The sequence below is a fragment of the Coffea arabica genome, chromosome 11e (genome assembly GCF_036785885.1).
Source record: "Coffea arabica cultivar ET-39 chromosome 11e, Coffea Arabica ET-39 HiFi, whole genome shotgun sequence".
Classification (NCBI taxonomy): Eukaryota; Viridiplantae; Streptophyta; class Magnoliopsida; order Gentianales; family Rubiaceae; genus Coffea; species Coffea arabica.
The window spans coordinates 50309583-50331084 of NC_092331.1; the positions used below are offsets into that span (position 1 = coordinate 50309583).

The 21502-nt window shown below is 34.5% G+C and overlaps 3 protein-coding genes across 3 annotated transcripts; 2 read left to right on the top strand and 1 right to left on the bottom strand.

The window, feature by feature from the left end:
* The first annotated feature begins 300 nt into the window (after positions 1–300).
* LOC113718403 (subtilisin-like protease SBT4.13) lies at positions 301–3583 on the top strand. Its single transcript, XM_027243311.2, has 9 exons — positions 301–386; positions 502–593; positions 693–942; positions 1048–1540; positions 1717–1811; positions 1905–2123; positions 2218–2329; positions 2626–2839; positions 2921–3583. Exons 1-9 carry the CDS (start codon positions 310–312, stop codon positions 3478–3480), a joined length of 2112 nt encoding a protein of 703 aa, XP_027099112.2. The 5' UTR covers positions 301–309; the 3' UTR covers positions 3481–3583.
* Positions 3584–7488: 3905 nt separating this feature from the next.
* LOC113718404 (transmembrane 9 superfamily member 3-like) lies at positions 7489–11505 on the top strand. Its single transcript, XM_072072111.1, has 7 exons — positions 7489–7634; positions 7799–7857; positions 8674–9256; positions 9407–9544; positions 9644–9800; positions 9947–10431; positions 11246–11505. Exons 1-7 carry the CDS (start codon positions 7489–7491, stop codon positions 11463–11465), a joined length of 1788 nt encoding a protein of 595 aa, XP_071928212.1. The 3' UTR covers positions 11466–11505.
* A 7857-nt stretch (positions 11506–19362) lies between these two features.
* Positions 19363–20274, bottom strand: LOC113717920 (agamous-like MADS-box protein AGL80). The gene has a single exon (XM_027242768.1). It carries the CDS (start codon positions 20225–20227, stop codon positions 19553–19555), a length of 675 nt encoding a protein of 224 aa, XP_027098569.1. The 5' UTR covers positions 20228–20274; the 3' UTR covers positions 19363–19552.
* Positions 20275–21502: the final 1228 nt, after the last annotated feature.

Genomic DNA, 21502 nt, shown 5'->3' on the forward strand with positions numbered 1-21502 from the left:
TTAGCATAAGCCCATGAAGTAGTTAAGCTTCAAATCTTTGGAAATTGTTAATCATGTTTCTAACCCAGATAAACGACATGTTTTTCCTAATGTTTTCGAAAAAAAAAAAAACCTACGCTATTTGGTTGAAGATGTTAGGAGACCAAAGATCCTAGGAGCATGCATAAAACTATTTGGAGCTTCCATCTGCACTGAAAAGCCACAAATTATGCAATTTTCTGCGTGCCATATAACGTATCAGGTAAGACTGTGAGCAAGATTTTTAGTTTTTCTTTTTCTGGAAGCTACTTGCAGGTTTATATAGTATATATGGGAAGTCTTCCTGAAGGTGATTATTCACCTACTGAGCACCATATGAGGATATTGCAGACAGTGGTCAATAGCAGGTAAGTATTAAATTCGAGATCTCAAATTGAACTGGGCACTTCTTCTTTATACCTTTTTTTTTTTTTTTTTTTTTTTTTTTGCTTATTAGACCTTTTACTCTTGATTTATCTGTAGGAATTCAAGACGACATTTCATTAGAAGCTACAAGAGAAGTTTTAATGGATTTGCTGCAAATCTTACCTACAAACAGTACCAAACAATGGCAGGTAAGCATAGTACTGTCATGTCACAACATTAGATTTTTCATGTATTAGATCTTGGTTCAGATGTAGTTCACATTTATGAGTTTTCATTTTATTACGCAGCTCACAATGACGTGGTGTGGGTATTTCCGAGTACAACTTTAAAGCTTCATACAACTGCATCATGGGACTTCATGGGATTTCCTCAAAATGTTCGTAGAAATCTCAACGTTGAGGGAGACATAATCATTGGAGTCATTGATTCTGGAATTTGGCCGGAATCAAAAAGTTTTGGTGATCATGGCTTTGGTCCTATTCCCCAAAAATGGAAGGGAGGCTGTTATACCGGAGGCAATAACTTTACATGTAACAAGTAAGTTTCTTGATTGCTCTTTATTTATCTGTTAATAAAGCTATGTTTTAGAAGGGAGGCTGTTTTAATTGTATGACATTTACTAGCTCTTACATTACTTGACAGAAAAATTATTGGAGCTCGGTACTACAGTTCATCATATACCCCTAGGGATTTTGTGGGTCATGGAACTCATACAGCCTCAACAGCAGCTGGAAATAATGTTCAGGACGCAAGCTTTTATGGAATTGCTCGAGGTATTGCACGAGGAGGAGTCCCTTCAGCAAGGATTGCTGTGTACTGCGTTTGTTCTGAATTTGCATGCAGGGATGAAGATGTATTGGCTAGCTTTGATGACGCTATTGCTGATGGAGTTGATATTATCACAATTTCACTAGGGCCAGGAAGTCCTAAAAAATTAGAAACAGATCTTATAGCAATTGGTGCCTTGCATGCTTTGGAGAAAGGAATACTTACTGTTCATTCTGCGGGAAATGAAGGATATCGTGCACCAGGATTTGTTACGAGTACTGCACCATGGTTATTTAGTATTGGAGCAAGCACTACAAATCGTAAGATTATCAGCAAAGTTGTCCTTGAAAATGGAAAGACCGTAATGGTATATATCCCTAATTGGTTGCATTTTCATTGGAAAAAAAAATAAACATTTGGATGGATTTAAGTAAACCGTTCCATACCATATAGTACTGGTTAATGTTCATCCAAACTTGCAAGTGTGCTGGCATCTTTATTTGCTATGAAATTGTTTGTTTTGCTCATATTTCGACATCGCAGGGACATGCAGTTAATTCTTTCAAGTTGAACGGGACGAAATTTCCTCTAATATATGGGAAAGATGCTTCTAAAAATTGCTCTGAGGACAGGGCAAGGTAAATTTTTTTTTTTTTTTTTTATGTTAGTAGAATAACCATTACAATAATTCTGAATAAAAGAATGAAATTTAATATCATTTTGAACTTTAGGATTTGTGGTTCTGGATGTTTGGACAATGACCTAGTAAGGGGAAAGATTGTGCTCTGTAAAAGTTATGACGGGATGCTATTTGCCTATGATGCTGAAGCTCTTGCATCTATTTGTCTAACGGATGAAGCAGAAGATGTTTCCCGGGTTGTGCCTGTTGCTGCATCAGTTTTAAACGGTAAAGAATTTGAGCAAGTTGAGAGCTATGTAAACTCCACCAGGTAAGCATCTTACAATTTGTTATCCTGTGTGAAGGAACTTCGGCTAGATTTCAATGAATTTCTCAAGTCTAACATTCTTGTGTTTTTTATGTAGAACGCCTCAAGCAAACATTCTGACAAGTGAAAGTATACTCGATTTAACAGCTCCAATTGTTGCTTCTTTTTCTTCTAGAGGGCCAAACAAAATCTTTCCAGAGATTCTGAAGGTACATGATATTGGACAAATGTTTTTTCAACATGTTGCCTTTTCTTCTAAACACCTCCGTTTGGATTAGCAGCTTTGGGGGTATTTTTGAAAAATTTTACTGTAGTAGAGTTTTTAGAGTATATTTTGGGATATTTTTAAAAAATATTTTGGAATATTTAAGAGTAGCAGAGTCATTAAAATATATTTTAGGATAATTTTTAAATATTAAAAAAAATTTAGACTACCTATAAGAGTACCTTTTAGAGTATTTTTTAAAAATTTTCAGTATTTGAAAAACTAGTTTTTGTTAAACAGCCAGATATAGTTGCACCAGGGGTGGATATCCTTGCTGCATATTCACCTGAAGCTAAGCCCACAGATGCTTTAATAGATAAAAGACATCTAGACTATAATATATTGTCTGGAACATCCATGGCTTGCCCTCATGTTGCTGGTGCTGCTGCTTATATCAAATCACTGAATCCAACTTGGTCTCCTTCAATGATAAAATCAGCTCTTATGACTACTGGTAACATCTGTTCCTTGATATAAATTTAACATCTTCAATATCATCACTACTTGTAACTCAAAAGTTTCATTGTTATGGTAGCCTGGCAAATGAATTCAACCAACACCCTTTGGGGAGATGCAGAGTTTTCTTATGGAGCAGGACATCTTGATCCAATAAAAGCTACAAATCCAGGACTAGTTTATGAGACTCCTAAAGAAGATTATATCAAAATGTTTTGCGGCTTGAAGTATGATTCATCAGCAGCGAGAAAGATATTTGGAGTCAACATTACTTGCACAGTTTTGGTTCCATTCATATCAAAGGACCTAAATTATCCCACAATGACTGCTCGGGTTGAAAATGGACAGCCTTTTTCAATTGAGTTCCCAAGAAGAGTTACCAATGTTGGCCTTCCAAATTCTACATACAGAGCCAAGGTTACAAAGAGTACTTGTCAATGTGATATAAAAGTGGAGCCGGACACTCTTTCTTTCAATGCTTTGAATGAAGGGAAATCTTTTACTGTAACTATTAGTGGAGAAAAAGTAGAAAACATGGCATCTGCCTCACTTGAGTGGTATGATGGCATCCATATTGTTAGGAGTCCAATTGTATTGTATTCAACAAATCAAGCGACAATTGAACATGTAATAGCTTAATCAATTTGATGCTTAAGATGCAATTCTTGATGAAAGCATCTCAGCTGTAAGGATTTTCTTTCTTTTATTTTCTTGAAAATGTGTGGTTGCAATAATATTTGTAGTATCTTCATTGAAAGCTAACAGAGTTCTAAACTTGAGCGTATAATACCCAAAAAATTAAATTGTAGAATCTCCCAAATCTCAAAGTAAATGTGGTATATTTATTGAAAGTCAACGGACTTTTTAGTGTGAGGTTGAGTGTTTGGTAGCCAATAAAATCTTGAAATTAATGTTAGCATAATATTATGAATATCTTCAACTATTGTGTAGTGTTATATTGGTCATTGATCATTTTCAAAGTTATTTATCTACATTTTTGTACTATCTTATTTGTCAAAATTTGATTTGGGTGATTTAGATTTTCTTTCGAAGTACTTAACATTGAATGGCTTTTATTAGATTGTTGATATTATTTATGTACAATATTCCAAAGGAGAAAAAAAAGGAGAAAATACAATTAATCTTAGGTCGTGGACAAACTACAAGGTGACACCATGGCATGGAAGCTGCCATGTTATCAACGTGGATCCCACTCTAGTTATGGACAAAGCAACATGTATTAGGAGGAAAAATTGGATCAAGGTGACAGTAGGATACAATACAGATACTATCTCAAGAGATGTAAATATCAATATGACAAATGTAGATATACAAGAAGATGAAATATGCAATAATTTTTTTTTTTATACATTGAAAATGGTTCCAGAATCTTCACTGTCCAATTTAAAAATACTCCGTCTTCATCGTGAAAAGCGACTTGCTATCACCATTGTGACAACAGAGAACCCTGTTTACTTATAAACAGGAAAAAAAAAAGAGGGCGAAGAGAATTGTGGCCAGTATGTCTAATTCAGTTAGAAATAGTGGATAACCATTATAAAAATTGTGAATAAACATATAGAAGTTCAAAACATGAAAGATTGGAACATAGGAAATTACAATAGAGTTTTCGGTTCTTGTTTTCTCTACACTATAGCTACTCGTGTAATTATAAAAGGGTAAAAAATAAAAAAGTCTCCTGTGGTATAGTCATCTTACAGAAAAACCCCTTGTAATTTTAATTCATACATGTGATATCTCATGATTTGAAGTAATTTGAAACATTGACAGAAATTATTAAAACAAATAGTTTTGAGTGAAATAACAGAAACACCCTAATAATATAAGCAAAAAATAGCCTAAAACAAACGATTTTTTATTCATCAATTTCATTCACTAATAATATAAGCAAAAATCGTCGGTTTCTACAAGTTTGGAGCGAAATTGAAAAAAAATCATAATAGTTTTATTAATGTCTGAGGGGCAAAACAAGTATTTCAGATCAAAATTTGTCTTAAAAAATTATATTTTGGAAGAACCATGTGCAATTCTATCGCGTTTACATCAAACCCGTTAAATTTAACGATTTCCTTTGATTTTTCACTTTACTTTAAACCATGAGATACCGATGTGTATGATTTGAAACCACATGGGGTTTTTGTGTATGATAACTATACCACAAGGGGTTTTTTTTTTTCTTTTTTTTACCCAATTATAAATTTATGTTTAGACAAAACAACTTAGCACCATATTTTGCCAAGAAAAATAATAAGCCATCCATAATCGACAAGATAACTCATCCAAACTAAACCTTGATTGGTATTATTCTTGTGCAAATAAATCTAATTTCAATGTCCACCTTAACATCATAACCGTAGCCTTTATGATTTCCTTTATGAATTTTGTCCAATTCTTAGTGACGCCATGGTTATATGACTTGATAGCTATCTACAACAAATAGGAGAGTGTCATTATTTATAGTTATACAGCTACCGTGCACAAATTGCTAATTAAGAAGTAGATGGAAACTATATGCCTTCCTCACATTTCGAAATGAATTATACAAAAATTAAAAGCAGTTTTCTCCTTGCTCTGATTGCATCGTTTTACTATCTTGACATTGTTTATGTTTGTGCAACTATTTTGTTTCAATATCCAGTAATTGTAGTCGGTAGGCTTCCAAAAAATTCTAACTTTCTCCACATTCATTGTCAATTTAAAGATAATGATTTTGGATATCATGATCTACATCCAAATGATCGATTTAGCTGGCACTTTCGATTTAATTACTGGGGCACAACTCTATTTTGGTGCCATTTTTAGTGAGAAAATAAAGATACAAGTTTTGATGCAATGAGTCATTCATTTGCAAGCTGTGGCAGAGCCACGTGCAAGCAAGTGGGGTCAAAAATTTAGTTTTCAGGTTTAAAAAGTTTAGAAAATTTTAAAGTTGTATATTAGTTGATCCCACTAAATTTTACCGAATTCTCTTATATATATATATATATATATATATATATATATATATATATATATATATTGACCCCAAATAATTGAAAATTCAGAATCGTTATGATCACAATAATTTGAATTTATTTCAAGTTATTTGTGGAAGTTAGTTCGAGAATAAATTCTTTCAAAATTTCCAAAATAAGGGATGAATTTTCTAGAGTAGAGTGGTCAAACCAATTTTTTTCAAACTTCAAAGTTTCCAAAAACAAGAATTTTTCAAGTGGATGCTAAATTTTTATTTATGATACCATATTAAGTTATTATGACTTTTATTTATAATAGAGTAAAGACAAATTTTTTTAAAGAAGATCAAGTTGATGGTTGTTCACAAAATTTTTTTTAAAAAAATCAAGAGAGCTTTAGTTACTGATATTGGAAAGATGTATTTAACATAATTAATAATAAATTGATTTTGCAGTGTTTTAATAAACTAAGTACTCTTAGGAAACAATTATAATATGCATGTAAAGTTAGTAATTTAAATTTTACTGTATTAAAATTTGACCCCACTTACTATGGGATCTTGGCTCTACCCTTGTTTGCAAGGCACCATTGTGGTACATATCCAAAAAATACATGTTATTGGTTAGCAAAAGAAGATGGATTCCATTTTGCCAAAAAGGACAATCCTTCCCTAAGGGATCTAAAAGAATTGCGAGAATAACGTATGACTAACTGGAAAAGTTAAAATTAACTAAATATTCTTTAAAATACGTCATTTGATAAACAAGATAGCTTCATTTATTCATTGAAAGCTGCACAAATGGTAATTAATACATCGAGGCTAGACAACAGATATAACAGACAGAAGAAATTTCCTTCAAATATAAACAAATCATAAAAGATAACACTGTAAAACTCCAAAATATGTTATAATTACATATAAATCATTACAGCTCCAAGGTTTGTTCATATCTTCAATAGGCAGATTTAGTGTATACAAGTTCTAAACCCCAAGATCCGACTAGATAAATTTAATTAAGCCCCAAATAAAATAAAATATGAGAAAAATTCAAATCTAAAACTAAAAGAAAAAAGAAAATAAAAAAGAGACTCCCATAAACTCTTACTAAAAAAATTCTAGGAAAGAGAAAAAATTTTATACAGTTGAAAATATTTTCCTCCTCATCAACCTTTCATGCCTGCATTTTTGGCCTGTGAATTTTCAACATCTGTCAATTAATTTTACAAATTTTCTTCCAATGTTGGTCCTATTTAACCATGGATCAATTTTTCCTAGGGTAACAATGTAAGAATTAAAATAAAAAGAAAATAGGCTATACTGGACATAACACAACTGGTGAGACCGTGATCCTTAATTTTTCTCACCCAGACAGTGTAAAAGAATTCTTCACACTTGACCCACTCATCTGAAAATATATTTGGACCAATAGTGTAAGGGAAAATAATCAACAAAACTATTTTTTTGGACAAAAATCAACAAAATTATTTGAGCTAACTGTCTCTATTCCTCGGTAAAATGTAGAAAATGCGGTGAAGAACCAACCATATGCACATCCACGTTAATTAGGATTCTCTTCAAATTTTATGCCAAAATCTAACCTTCTATGATTTGCATTAGGTGATGCTCTGAATTTCACTTCCATCTTCCTTCTCTTCTTTCCATCTACCCAAATGTGGAAACCAATTTCCATTTTCATCTTTCTTTTATTATGCCACCGAATAAGCCCAGTTAGATCAGATGCATCTAACCATCGTTACCAACCTGGAGAACCTGTCCCTCTTTATGCTAACAAGATTGGCCCTTTTCACAATCCCAGGTTTCATCACTTCTCCCCTCAGTAACCATAATTGTAGTCAGATGTCCATGCACATGAATAACGTTGGTAGATTATTGTATTCAGATTGCTTTTGTTTTCATGAATGTTCTATATTATTGCGAGAAAGTTTGTTCATTCCTATGTTTTGTTTTGTGATTTTCCAGTGAAACCTACCGATATTTCGACCTTCCATTTTGTATACCAGGTTCTATTCTTCAATTTGGTGATGAATTCTTGAATTTTTCGCTTTTTTCATTAGTGCATTCTTCAGGCTTTGATCCATTTAATTCCAAGGCATAAGATCATTAGCGAGTTTCATTAATTTGAATTGAACGTTTGTTTTATTTCATTTCTTTACCTAAACTCCAAATTTGAGTTGCTGGGATGCCATGCATAAGCGATCATTCTTCCAAATTTTTGTTTTTTTTAGCAATGTTTGTTTTTCAAGCACTATTATGTTTTAGCCATGTAATTCACAAAAATTCAGCTGTACCACATTGCTTTATATGAGGTTGCTCCATCATAAGTAAAGTGCTTACTTTTAAAGCTGACTACATATATCTTCACTGCTCCCTTCTTTGTTACGAGTCTCTAAATTTTCCACCTTCTGTCAGTTTGTTGTGATTGTTATTAAACGTTTTGGATACATTTGACATACGAACTTTTAAGTATTTGGGATTCAGTGATTACCCAATTAGTTTGATGTTCAAAGTGCACATTGATATGTTGATGTAATTCCTTTTGTTGATTTAATGTTGGCTTTCATATATTGATGCAAGGTTAGTGATGAAGCTCAGAAGGGCTAGGATAATTTTCTGAATTGAGAGACTATATCGAAATGCTTTGTAGCAGTCGTATCATAGTTTCATATGCAGTAAATTCATGTTAATTAGGAACTTTTTCTTCTTCAATGTGGGAATGGTCAGCAGAACTATAAGGGTTGTGCTGATCAGAAGTTTTAGCAGTAGCTTTTCTGCCCGCAGGCTTTTACCTTTTTATTTATATTGTTCTCTGGATATCAAGTTAATTGAAATGACAGATCATATCAAAGAGAAAAAGGAAGCTCTAGGGGAGGTGTTGAATGGAGATAGACTCGTTAGCGGCCCTTATTCCCTTGATTTTCTAGTGGATAAAGAATCTGATCTCCTGTGCAAAAAGAAGCTGACAAAGGAAGAAGTTTCTCAATTTCGAAAAGCAGTTGAAAAGGACTATTACTTCCAGATGTATTACGATGACCTGCCCATATGGGGTCTAATAGGAAGGGTGGACAGAGAAGGCCGAGCAGAGAAGGATTACAGATATTATCTATACGAACATGTCCATTTTGATATTCAGTACAATAAAGATCGAGTGATTGATATAACTGCAAGGATGGATCTGCATTCAGTTTTAGACCTGACGGAAGATAAAGAAGTTGATGCTGAATTCACATATTCGGTAAAATGGAATGAAACTGATATTCCTTTTGAGAAGAGGATGGATAAATATGCTCAAAATTCATCCCTACCACATCATCTGGAGATTCACTGGTTCTCAATTGTAAACTCTTGTGTCACAGTTCTCTTGTTAACTGGTTTCCTTGCTACCATCCTCATGCGAATCCTTAAGAATGATTTCATCAAGTAAGTGCAATTTAGATTGTTAAATGGTTTCCTTGCTACTATTTCCTGCAAATCCTGAAGAATGATTTCATCAAGTAAGTGCAATTTACTTAACTAGATTGCTATTCTCTAATTGTATGTGTTTAAAATAAATCTGTTAACCAATGGAAGGTACACACATGACGAGGAATCTGCTGATGACCAAGATGAGACAGGGTGGAAGTACATTCGTGGTGATGTTTTTCGCTTCCCGAAGTACAAGTCTCTTTTTGCTGCAGCACTTGGCTGTGGTACACAGCTGTTTACCCTGTAAGTGCCGAGGTGACTTGCCTTTTCCTGAAACAATGCTAGGCTGAATCAGCCAATTCTTGATCATTCAATGGTTAATCAGTGATCATTTGAATACAGAGCAGTGTTCATATTTCTACTGGGACTTGTTGGTGTATTTTACCCCTATAATCGAGGTGCTCTATTCACGGCATTGCTGCTCATGTATGCTCTTACTTCTGGAATTGCTGGTTACACATCAACCTCTTTCTATCGTCAACTTGAAGGAAGTAATTGGGTATGTGCTGCCAGATTCTCATTGCCTTTTCCATTTTCGAATGATGCTCTTCCGGTTCTTCAGTATTAACTAACCACAAGAAAATTTCTCCTGCTTTGGTTTGTGGTATCATTTTGCTGAGTCTGATATCTTAATTTGTGTAACAGGTGAGGAATCTGCTGTTGACAGGGAGCCTTTTCGGTGGGCCGTTATTTCTAACTTTCTGCTTCCTTAATTCCACTGCTATCGCCTATAGTGCAACTGCGGCGTTGCCATTTGGAACAATTATTGTTATAATTCTGATATGGACACTAGTCACATCCCCATTGCTTGTACTGGGAGGTATTGCGGGAAAGAATAGCGGAACTGAGTTTCAAGCTCCTTGCCGCACCACAAAGTATCCTAGGGAAATCCCAGAACTGCCTTGGTATAGATATACCATCCCTCAGATGGCAATGGCAGGATTTTTGCCATTTAGTGCAATATATATTGAGCTTTATTACATATTCGCAAGTGTATGGGGTCACAAGATATACACAATTTACAGCATCCTGTTCATTGTCTTCATCATTCTCCTCATCGTGACCGCTTTTGTCACTGTGGCATTGACATACTTCCAGCTTGCTGCTGAAGATCATAATTGGTGGTGGAGGTAGATTGTTTCTTGCACCTCATATGTTCAACTTCTTTTATTTTTTTTTTTTGTAACATTTGTATGCTATGAACTCCATCTTCTGTGTTTTCTATCTCACTGAAGTAATTAGTCTACCGAGTGCTCATTCGTCTTGAATTTTATAGTTTTCACTGAAACAACAAAATTAAAGACATAGTTTTCACATACATTGATTGAAAAAATACAGCTTCCCAAAAAACTCTAGAGGTTGAAAGGTACATGTGTTCTAAAGGTTTTCTTAGATGCCTGTTTCATCAATTAACAAAACCATCTCTTAATCCTGCTGCTAATTGTGTAATCCGAATTTCTAATATTAATCCTGGTGCAAATAAATTAATCTGAAGTTCTAACAATTCATTATTGCAATTTGATAATATCTCCACTGTTGTCCTATATGGAATTATCATTTCCAGTCTTTAGCAGTTTCTATAAACTGCCCAAGCAAACTTCCGCATACTTTGGAAAAAAACCACATCCACCCCTTGAAACAAAATCTTCCTTTTCTTGTTCTGATTCCGTCTCCTTATAGATCAGATAATCAGATCGTACTTAAACTCTTAGAGGGTAGAATGTGACGAAGTCAGGATTTTTCTTCAACAAAACCAATCGATTAATTCCTAAACTGTTCCTTACAACTAGCCAGAAGCAGTAGCTGAGTGATAATTTGCTCGTTTTACTTGCAGAAGACTTGCCATAATGATTAGTAGTTAGTTCATTAGATCCATTTGGCTGCACTCATTTTGCAAATGGTGCTAATCTGTTCACTAATCAGCAATCCATTTTCTTGACACAGGTCATTTCTCTGTGGAGGATCAACAGGAATCTTCATCTACAGTTACTGCTTGTACTACTACCATGCCAGATCTGACATGTCTGGTTTCATGCAAACCTCATTTTTCTTTGGATACATGGCTTGCATCTGTTACGGTTTCTTCCTCATGCTCGGGGCTGTTGGTTTTCGAGCAGCTCTGGTATTTGTTCGTCACATTTACAGATCCATCAAGTGTGAGTAGAGTTTGTAAATCAACGGATTCGTGCATCAGATTTTTTTCTGCCAGATAGAACTGATTAAAGTTCCTTGGTCTGATGGAATCCTTTTTCTCAGGCTAGCAAGATTTTTTGCATCTGTGTGCATATTTCTTGACAATATAGTGATTAGAGGGCACTTCTTGCTATACTGTCTAGTTTAAAGAATTATTTTTGAAAATTTATCAACTATTTCAAGTCGTATATCATGAATATGACCTCCTAGAGGCACTAATTCTCTCGTTCAGGATACTTAAGATGTCATGTTTTGATGAGCTTTTATTTAGTTTCATGAGAATATACCACCCCTTTTGGTAAGCTTCAATTGTGTGTGGTCTCACAACTAGTCTGTCCATCTTAAATTTGGTGTTGTCCTGTGGAAACTTGTTGCTTTTGAAATATTGATGACATCTAAAAAGAAGAGAATAAATAAGTACAAAAGTTGCTGAAAAAATCCAGAACATAACAAGAGAGTACAACATTATCAAAAGGAATTGGATTAGAAGTAGAATCTTTTCTCTTGGGTTTAACGCTATCTCTTTTCTTCACCTTCTCCTGCCTATGGTCCAAAACCTACCCCTTCCTCCACCACCACCTTAATCTCCTCCTCTTCCTCTTATTCTCTTCAGATTCGGGTGGTGGCAATGGTTACTAACTCCGATCTAGTCAAATATCAATACCTCTTTCTCTTGCAATCGAATTTCTCAGAATAGATGCTCAAGATTTTTCATAGACCCACAAGGTAAATTCTACCACCATAACCACATGAATAAGAAAAGAATATCATCGCATGGCTGGCCATTGATTTGTTGGGTGGAGCAAATTCGTTGCCAAAGAGGGCTTTATTTTGAAATTCAAAATCAACACAGCAGCAAATCCATTGATATGATGAGCGAAGACTTACAACCAAGAATTGCATAGACAATAAGAGAGTTGCTCTGCCTATGTTTTTATAACTGAAGAAAAAGATGCGCTTACAGAGTTGCGGTGGCAGTCTGAATTTATTAGTCGAAACTCATTTTCTGCTCATTAATGCCACCAAAATTGTTGATTGCAAAGAGAAGGGGAGTTAAATATACTTGGATGAAATTAGACATTTAAAATTGTTAGTAATTGTATTGGGAATTTTCAGTTGGAATTATACTAGATTGGGTAAGAAGCGAACTAGAAGTGAGAAAGCAGGAGGAGAAAAAGCCTAGTTTCTACACTTGGTAATGATGTGGCAGATTTTGGGCCGTCTTCCTGTAGACCGGGTCTACTCAAATTTTTGCCTTATCTTGGGTAGATCCGGTCTACGACCTCACCCCGTAGACTGAGCAACCTAAACTTTGCCACATCATTACCCGGCACTGAATGTGCGGGAATTACATTTTCTCTTTTTCTACTTTTTCATTTCTAGTTCGCTTCTTGACCAAACTAGTATAATTCCAACCCAAAATTCCTAGTACAATTACTAACGATAAACAAAAAAGGTTTCGGATTTCTAATTTCATCCAAGTATGTTTAACTTCCCTTCTCTCTGTAATCAACAATTTTGGTGGCATTATTCAGCAGAAAATAAATTCTAACTAATAAATTCAAGCAGCTGGCGCAACTCTATAAGGGCACTATTTTCTTCAACTATAAAAACATAGGAAGAGCAGCTCTCTTATGGTTTATGCAGTTCTTGGTTGTAAGACTTCTCTTATCATATCAATGGATTTGCTGCTGTGTTGATTTTGAATTTCAGCATAAAGCCCTCTTTGGCAATGGATTTGCTCCACCCAACGAATCAATGGGCAGCCATGCGATGATGTTCTTTTCTTATTCTTGTATTTATGGTGGTAGAATTTACCTTGTGGGTTTATGAAAACTCTTGAGCCTCTATTCTAAGAAATTCAGTTGCAAGAGAAAGAGGTATTAATATTTGACTGGTTCAGAGTTAGTAACCATCGCCACCACCTGAATTTGAAGAGAATAGAGGAAGAGGAGGAGATAAAGGTTGTGGTGGAGGAATTGGTAGGTTTTGGACCGTACAGAGGAGAAGATTGACGAGCGCAGGGTATGCATATAATAATTAGCTCATCCACAATCAAATTTTACATTCATAAATTTCTAGATACCCTACACGTGATTTTTCGCAAGTATACGAATCACAATTGAGTATAAGGTATTAGGTGTCGATCCCACAGAGAAGATTGTCAATTACCGATGGTTTTCGAACTTCTTTATTATTTAGACTACCACAAATGTAAGAAATTAGTTCTACACTATAATTATGAGATAAAAGTAATATAAATAACAATAGAATGCTTCTAGAAGTATGCAATTCTTAACTACTCTTGCAAATGAAATTACCGATTAAGTGAATGCTATTATTTTGGCTAGTTATAATGTAATTTCCTAATGTATATGAAACCTACTCTCGTAGTGAACCAACTATACTTGTAACTAAGTCATACGTACTCTCGTGGTTATGAAATTAATTACAAGTTCATTTCTTCTATGAAATCATATGAAACAAGTCATTAAAGCCACAAAGATGCACCTCTACTTTCGTGAGTGTACTCCCTAAGTTTATCACTTCTTTGAACTAGTGTTAAATTTTAATTTTTATTGCAGACTTAACACCTTGAGATTATCACAATTAATGGCCGGTTAATCATGATTAGAAAAGTAAAAGTGATAAATAACTTGATCAAAATAATATCACCAAATAACCAAAGGAATATCACTAACAAGATATAGAAAGTTCATCCATAACTCTAGGCATAAACTTTAGAAACACACATTGAAACACAAATCCAAACTTGTCTAATAACTAAGCATGAAAACAAATACAAGAGAGAAAATAGTAGAAGAGATATCACCTCCGTCACATGAGATCAAACTCTCCATGTTGCTCTTTAATCTTCATCCTAGTTTAACCACTAGTACAAGAAGAATGAACAATACTAACTATATTAATCTATCCTAAGTCCCTAACAAATGAACTAAGGAAATTCTAGTGAAGACTACATTTTTGGTGAGTTTCTCTAGCCTACTAAAGTTGTGAAAATGTTCTTTTTGGCCTCTTTTTATAGAAAGACTCAAGCTCAAGATGAGTTGTTTTTATTTAGTGAAATTGCTTCTTGAAACTCTCAAAGATTGCTTCTCAAAATTTCCATGCTTATCTGATCATTTCCAGCCGGAATCTTTGCAGAAAAAGTGGTCAAAAAGGTTGTGTGAAAAGTGTACAAGTTTCAGAGCAAGTTACAGCCGAAATTCATTAAAATGCGGGCAAGAAAGCGCGGCCTAGCTCGTGTTTTGACCCCCCGTTTTGCTTTTTTTTTTTTCTAGGTTTGCTCATTTTGGGCAGATTTCATCCTTGCTCTGTTTTTATACCAACTTCCCCTGATCTTTTCTTCATGATGGAGGCTGAACTAGCTCTTGTGTAAAACATAAAAGTTGTAGCCCTTTGAGTTGCTTTCCAATACATCAAGAATCATCCAATTTGGAGCTTTGTGGACCAAGAAATGACTACAATACCCCAACTGGTCAGAACTCTATTTCAGCTTTCAACAATGAAAATATATTTTTGTATTTTGACATTTTGACAAGGAAAACGGCTAAACTGGACTTCGATGTCTCATATCAATTGTAGATTTATCTCTTAGGTTCAATATGATACAAGAATCAGCTTAATCCAATGCTTGTAGCTCAATATATAGTCGAAATTCTAAAATGTGTCAAAACTGGAAAACTTGCATTTCATTTTTTTAATATTTTGCACTTCATGTCTTCTTTAAATCACTTCAAATCATCAATAGTCATCCAATTATCTTTTCAAATCTCTCCAATTGATGATTGAATCATTAAACCTACAAAAACATGAAGTTTTCACTATTAAAATCCATAGAAATGTAATTTTTACCACTTAAACCACAAAATGCATATTTTCACTAGAAATCTAGTTCATAAGCTATAAAACTAATTAAAACACACCAAAGGTGAAGAAGAAAAAAAGTGTTGAAACCAAGAGGAAAGATTGTAGTTTCTAATCCAATTCCATTTGACAATGTGGCAAATTGTGCATTACTTGGTCTACGGGTAGGGCCATAGATTAGGTCTACCAAGTATTTGCCTATAGATAAAGGATGAAATACATTTTATTGGAAGAATTGCAGTTTTGATCCTCAATGTTTGGCATATATGTCAAATTGGTCCCCAATTTTTCAACTAAAACAAATTTAGTCCCCAAAACTTGTAATTTTAAATAGATATAGGATAACTAACAAAAATAGAACATTGACTAACTAACAAAAATAACTGACTTTGCACTTTTGTTCCACAAGATTTTAAAACATTATGTTTTCCTAAACTTTAAGTAGTGATTTTAAGGGTTTTAACATAAATTAAAATGCAAATTAGAATGAAAGAGTATAAATGGATAAAAAGAATTCTAATTAAACTTCTTTTTCTTTTTTAATTAAATATCTCTTTAAAGTATAAGAAATATATATTTTTTGTAAACTAAGTTGATTTTTTTGGCATTTTAATAGGTTATCGATTGCGTTTGAAATGAAGTTGGCATTTTATACACATTATATGACCCATTAAATGATTATCAAGGTATATAGTAACAACGGCTCTGAACGATGTAATATTTTTTGAACAAAGTGTAAATCTATGTGAACTAGTTGTAAAACTTAACAACAGTGACACAATTATTACATATGTGACCTACATGAACAGTGACAAAATATCACACCTCTATTGCAAGGATGTATAAGAAATTTACATAAAGTTACAAAATGTTAAAAAAGGATGTATAAGAAATTTACATAAAGTTTAAAAAATGTTACACTATTCAGGGATGGTTGAACGGTTGACAGATCAACCGTCCCTACTCTGCTCCCCTTGCAATCAGAATCACACTATGCTTTTCAAGATTCAAATTAGATCAACATTAACTCAATCTTGTGAACTATTCATTTCAAAAACTTTTTTAAAAAATTACAATTAGAGGGGCAATTTGTCCCAAGTCCCAACCCAGAGGGACTTTGGGCATGATGGGTATTCTAATTTTGATGTTGGACTTGAAATGGGATTAATCCTATTGATACCTATTAATTGATGAAAATTTTTGAAAAATACTTGGGTACCCATTGGGGTCCAAATATCTCACCAAAATTTTATCCTATCAATTATTGTATATTTTTTACTGACTCAAGTGAACCATTTTTATTCTTCCAGTTAGATCCTTCAGTTTTTTTCTTGTAATTATGCTTAAAACCCTCATCTAGTTTCTTGAATTCTTTTGTCCCTAAGAAATCAGTTTTTTCTCCTTTTTCGTAAAAATTCTGTTGCCAGTCTTAATTTAGAGTACTTTTTTGAAAAATGTTGAAAAAAAACTTCTTGTTTTAAGATGGGAACTCGATGGTTGTGTAGTTAGGCTAAAGAGGGCCCAAACAGGGCTGGTGGGAGCTCTTTTAATCCTGTAAATGGTTTTGAACTTCTTTTCTAATAGAATACTAACCAAAATGAATATTGGAGTAATATGGAAGTCATTAATCTGTAATCTTATTAGAAAATACTTTGTCCAATTTTGGTCATTTTATGATGGCTCATAGTTCCAAACGCCATTTCTTTATACTCATAAATACAAGTACTTTTGAGTGTTTATAGGACTTATTTTTGCCTCAACTAAAATTTAGCAACATTGGAAATCAAAGATTAAAAATAAGTTATATAAAAAAATAAAAAAGAATTAAAGGAAAAAAAACAAAAAATAAACTTGGATATTAGGCGGGATCAATCTAAACCCGTCCCAAAGTGATCCCGTTCAAATTAGTTCCAAAATACATATGGGTAAGGTTGGACCTAAACCCATGTTACTCGGTCCTATCTCAAACTCAAATAAAACCTACCCATCTCACCCATTTTGTCACCTCTAATGACAATGAATAAAGTCCAAAATCCGGTTCGGATTTGAACGGTAAAAATAATACTCTGCAGTTGCGCCACTAACTATTCTTAAGGGAAGTGAAAAAGCCTCCTATAATTGGTAGGAGTTACCCTTAACAACCAACAAAAAAAAAAAAAAACCCCAAGCAAAAAGGCTTAGCATAAAATTGCCCCAATGGATATGTTACTTTATACTAGTTCATTTAGGTTTGATATATAACTTCTTTGTCTATTTTTTTCGTTCTAGCTATATATGTCTAGTGCAGCATGTATATATGTCTTATTCTAACATGAAGTTTAAACTTTACATTACACTAAAATACCTGGTGAGCTCCTAACATTGAGTTCTTTCAAAGAATTTTTCCCGAGTTTGGTGATGGAATGGTGTCATTGTTGTTCTGCCATTGTACGCTCTTTGGTAGACTATGTTGTTACCTTCGGCTTGACTATTGGAAAACTTGGAGTTAGGACGTAAGAAAGCTGAAGAGATCATTTATCGAAATCTTAGAAGGAACAAGATTGGTGTTATATGTATAATTGCGACGGTTTGGCACTTATGGCAGGAGAGGAACAGCAGGGTCTTTAAGCAGACCAGCAAAACCAATATTCAACTTGTTGCAGCAATTATAAATTGTGCTCCAATCAACATGTGTATCTTGGGAGAGTGCTCCAAAAAAAAAAAGGAAACTTATCAAACACTTAAATGTATATAGCTTTATCATTTGACAAACCAACATATCTAATAAGAATTCCATGCGCAAGAGCAATCAGCAAAGTCGAAGCAGTAGACTATCCAAGAGAGTGATATATATGAAATCATCCTTCCTCAGTCCACACCTGCAGTAACAAGTAACAACCAACCAAAAAAGCCAAAAAAAAAAAAAAAAAACCCCAACAACCCAAAAAAGGGGGAAAATTGGGGTTTTTGCTTTCTACGCAATTTAGACGTCCATACAAGGCGGCCGCCAAGCCACTTAATAGAAGTTTTACAAATATAAGACCAACCTAATAGAAGACGTTGCCGAGTGCTGAGTGCAAGACAAAAACTGAAAAAGGGGCAAAACTAATAGAAGTTTTGAGAAAAATTCAACCTGCTTCTTCTACTCATGCTTGACCCTTGAAGTTTAAGTCCGAACTTCGAAGGAGATGGCAGCAATGCAAGCTTGAAGTCTGAAAATTTCCAGAGGAGAGGCGGCTGCAACCTTTGAGAAGCGCTAGGTTACCAACAAAGATTTCGTTTGGCAAACTTTGCAATTTTTGCATTTTTTTTCTCTCTTTTTTGCTTGTTTTAATGGATCAAATGGAAGACCAAAGAAAGTCTTAAAGTTTAAAAAAAAAAAAATTGGCAAAAAAAAAAAAGAAGAAGGGGAAACCGGATTTAATACAACTACACCAGTTCACCGGTTAGACCCGGGTGTTGACTGGGTTTTATTGATTTTCTAATTACCGAGTTTTTATACTGATTCGGCCGATTGCCTGGCCGGTTTCGATTTGACCAATTTGACTAATCGATCCGGATCGAGTCTGAAAACAATGCTTATTTGGTTTAGGTTCAAATTTGTTCTCACCCTTATTGCTACATGGCCCCTTTAAATAAATTCTCATAGTTGCACTTTTTATTTTTTATGTAAATTTCTTATTTCTTGCTTTCGATTACTGTTAGCTGAACCCTTCTTATTTAATTCAACAAAGCGTAGCATAATTCTATCTCACTAGAGTCCAACATCTTGCCCAATTTTGTGTGGTAAGGTAGTTGTTGATTATCTCGAATAGCGAAGGGGATGGCAAGTTGGTGGGGGTGGAAAAATTGTAGAAGGACAACAAGAAAATAAAATAGAAACAAAGATAAAAGAAGCAAACAGGTTTTTTGAGAAAAAGTTTAACATTTATATAGGCTTAATAAGAGTCCATATATATTCCAATTCCTACTCGTCTTATTAATGGATTCATGATCCCAAATGTACTTGGGCTTGAATCCCAAGCATTTTCAGGTAGAAAATAGAACATAGGCTCCTTCCCCACATATACATTACACCAAGAAGAACACCCACAAACACTAACTTAACAAACTTTATGACATTGCAACACTAATTAAACCAGAGATGAAAACCTCAGAGAATTCTACAAGACAACATCCATGCATGATTTTTCAAGGAAAAAAGGCACTAGACCACATAAAATTGTGATTCTCATGGAATTTCATAGTCATCTCATTCCCAGAACCAGAACCCTTGTTTTGACCAGGGTTATTCATCCACTGGTTGAACCAGCCAGTCCTTGGAATCCCATCCACAGGCATTGATGGTTCCCCTGGTGGTGTTGTTGGCGGCTTAGCTTGTTGAGGAGGAGCCATTTTCTTGAGAAATTCAATTCTTTTCTCAATCTTCTTTACATTCTGATCAACAAGCCACCCCAGATCATGCAAGTCCGCCATCATCAGGTCCTGTATACCTCTTCCAGTCAAGCATTGGTACATCACCTCAGTCATCTCCTTCTCCCGATTTTCCTTGCATTGTTTCCTCAGCTGTTCATTGGCTTTGGCAATCCTGTGCTTGATGAAGCCCTCCTGATTCACCATCTTCTTGCTTTGCTCCATTTCTGGCATTCTTTTGAACCGTGAAATCACGAGTTGAACTCCCACCGGGCCAGGCCAAACCTCAGGTTCAGATTCATATGGACTATATACAATTGCACAAGCATCAACACCGCAAAGGGTGCTGAGTTCGCTTACCTTCTTCAGCAGACCCTTCTTCCTTTTCTTATAGGTTGCTTTTCTTGCCGAATCATTAGTTATGAAAGCCAGTTTTACCTTTTTCCTAGTCATGGCTAAAGGGGAAAAGCAAGGATGCAAGTCAAGATTGGGAAGGATGGATATGGTAGTTTGCTGATGCTATGTTGTTTCTAGTTCCAAATGGCCATTGCTATATATACAGATGTTGAATGGGTCAGAATTAATACCAGAGATCTTGCAAATAACATTATTGATTGTTGGGATTATGATGATTTGAAACATATCCTTTTGTTTGTTTTTGTTTTTTGGTAAGTGTAGAGCTAATATGGTAAGATATTATAGCCATTTGTTACTGCCATGTATATGGTAAGTAGTAATATGTATTTAGTTACAGATTTAATTGTCAGAGCCATGCTTGATATATACACCATAAATTTTCCTAAATCTCTCAATCCAATGACTTACCTTATTTTTTTCCCCCTTTTTTGTAAGCAACGACTTACCATATTACCACACCTATGATAATGACTTAACATACCGGCTCAAAGAAAAAAAAAAGAGAGAGACTTGCCATACTGATTCCTAAACCTCTCAATCCATTGATCTCTCAATCCATTGACTTACTATACCTCTTCCAAAATTTCCTAAATGATTGACTTCTTCAAAAAGAATTTACTGTACCTCTTCCAACATTTCCTAAATGTTGTCCGAATTTTTGTAGACAAATTCATTTGGTAGAAATTTAGTAAATTCTTCTTCTCAATCCATTGACTTCTATACTTCTTCCAAATTTCCTAAATGATTGACTTATTGGCTACGCAAGAAGAAGTTATCCTTAAACTAACATATTAAGGGTCCATTTGTTTCCAACTAATGCTGTCTGAATTTTTGTAGACAAATTCATTTGGAAGAAATTTAGTAAATTCTTCTTCTTAATCCGTTGACTTCTATACCTCTTCGAAAATTTCCAAAATGATTGACTTATTGGCTACGCAAGAAGAAGTTATCCTTAAACTAACGGATGAGGGGCAGGAGCGCTCCTGAATGACCTGATGACCGCTCCTGAACTGTTCACGGCCAAATTTTGGCCAAAAAAAAAATGTGCGGTTCAAATCACTAGTTGTACATCAATTTTCACAACGTGTGTGGGACCCACAAAATTTTGTACTAAAGTTACACGTTGTGCAAACAAAGTTACGCCGTGTGCAACCAAAGTTACGCGCTGTTGAAAATGACCAAAACCGCCAGGAACGGTTGCACCTGCCCCTTGTCCTAAACTAACATATTAAGGGTCCATCTGTTTCCAACTAATGTTGTCTGAATTTTTGTAGACAAATTCATTTGGTAGAAATTTAGTAAATTCTTCTT

Bases quoted from the DNA above. Each gene is read 5' to 3' on its own strand.
- LOC113717920 (XM_027242768.1), bottom strand. From the start codon at position 20,227: ATGACTAGGAAAAAGGTAAAACTGGCTTTCATAACTAATGATTCGGCA.
- LOC113718403 (XM_027243311.2), top strand. From the start codon at position 310: ATGGGAAGTCTTCCTGAAGGTGATTATTCACCTACTGAGCACCATATG. The intron at 1,812-1,904 runs GTAAATTTTTTT...TTTGAACTTTAG, and splicing joins TGCTCTGAGGACAGGGCAAG to GATTTGTGGTTCTGGATGTT. The intron at 2,124-2,217 runs GTAAGCATCTTA...TTTTTTATGTAG, and splicing joins AGCTATGTAAACTCCACCAG to AACGCCTCAAGCAAACATTC.
- LOC113718404 (XM_072072111.1), top strand. From the start codon at position 7,489: ATGTGGAAACCAATTTCCATTTTCATCTTTCTTTTATTATGCCACCGA. The intron at 9,545-9,643 runs GTAAGTGCCGAG...ATTTGAATACAG, and splicing joins GGTACACAGCTGTTTACCCT to AGCAGTGTTCATATTTCTAC. The intron at 10,432-11,245 runs GTAGATTGTTTC...TTCTTGACACAG, and splicing joins GATCATAATTGGTGGTGGAG to GTCATTTCTCTGTGGAGGAT.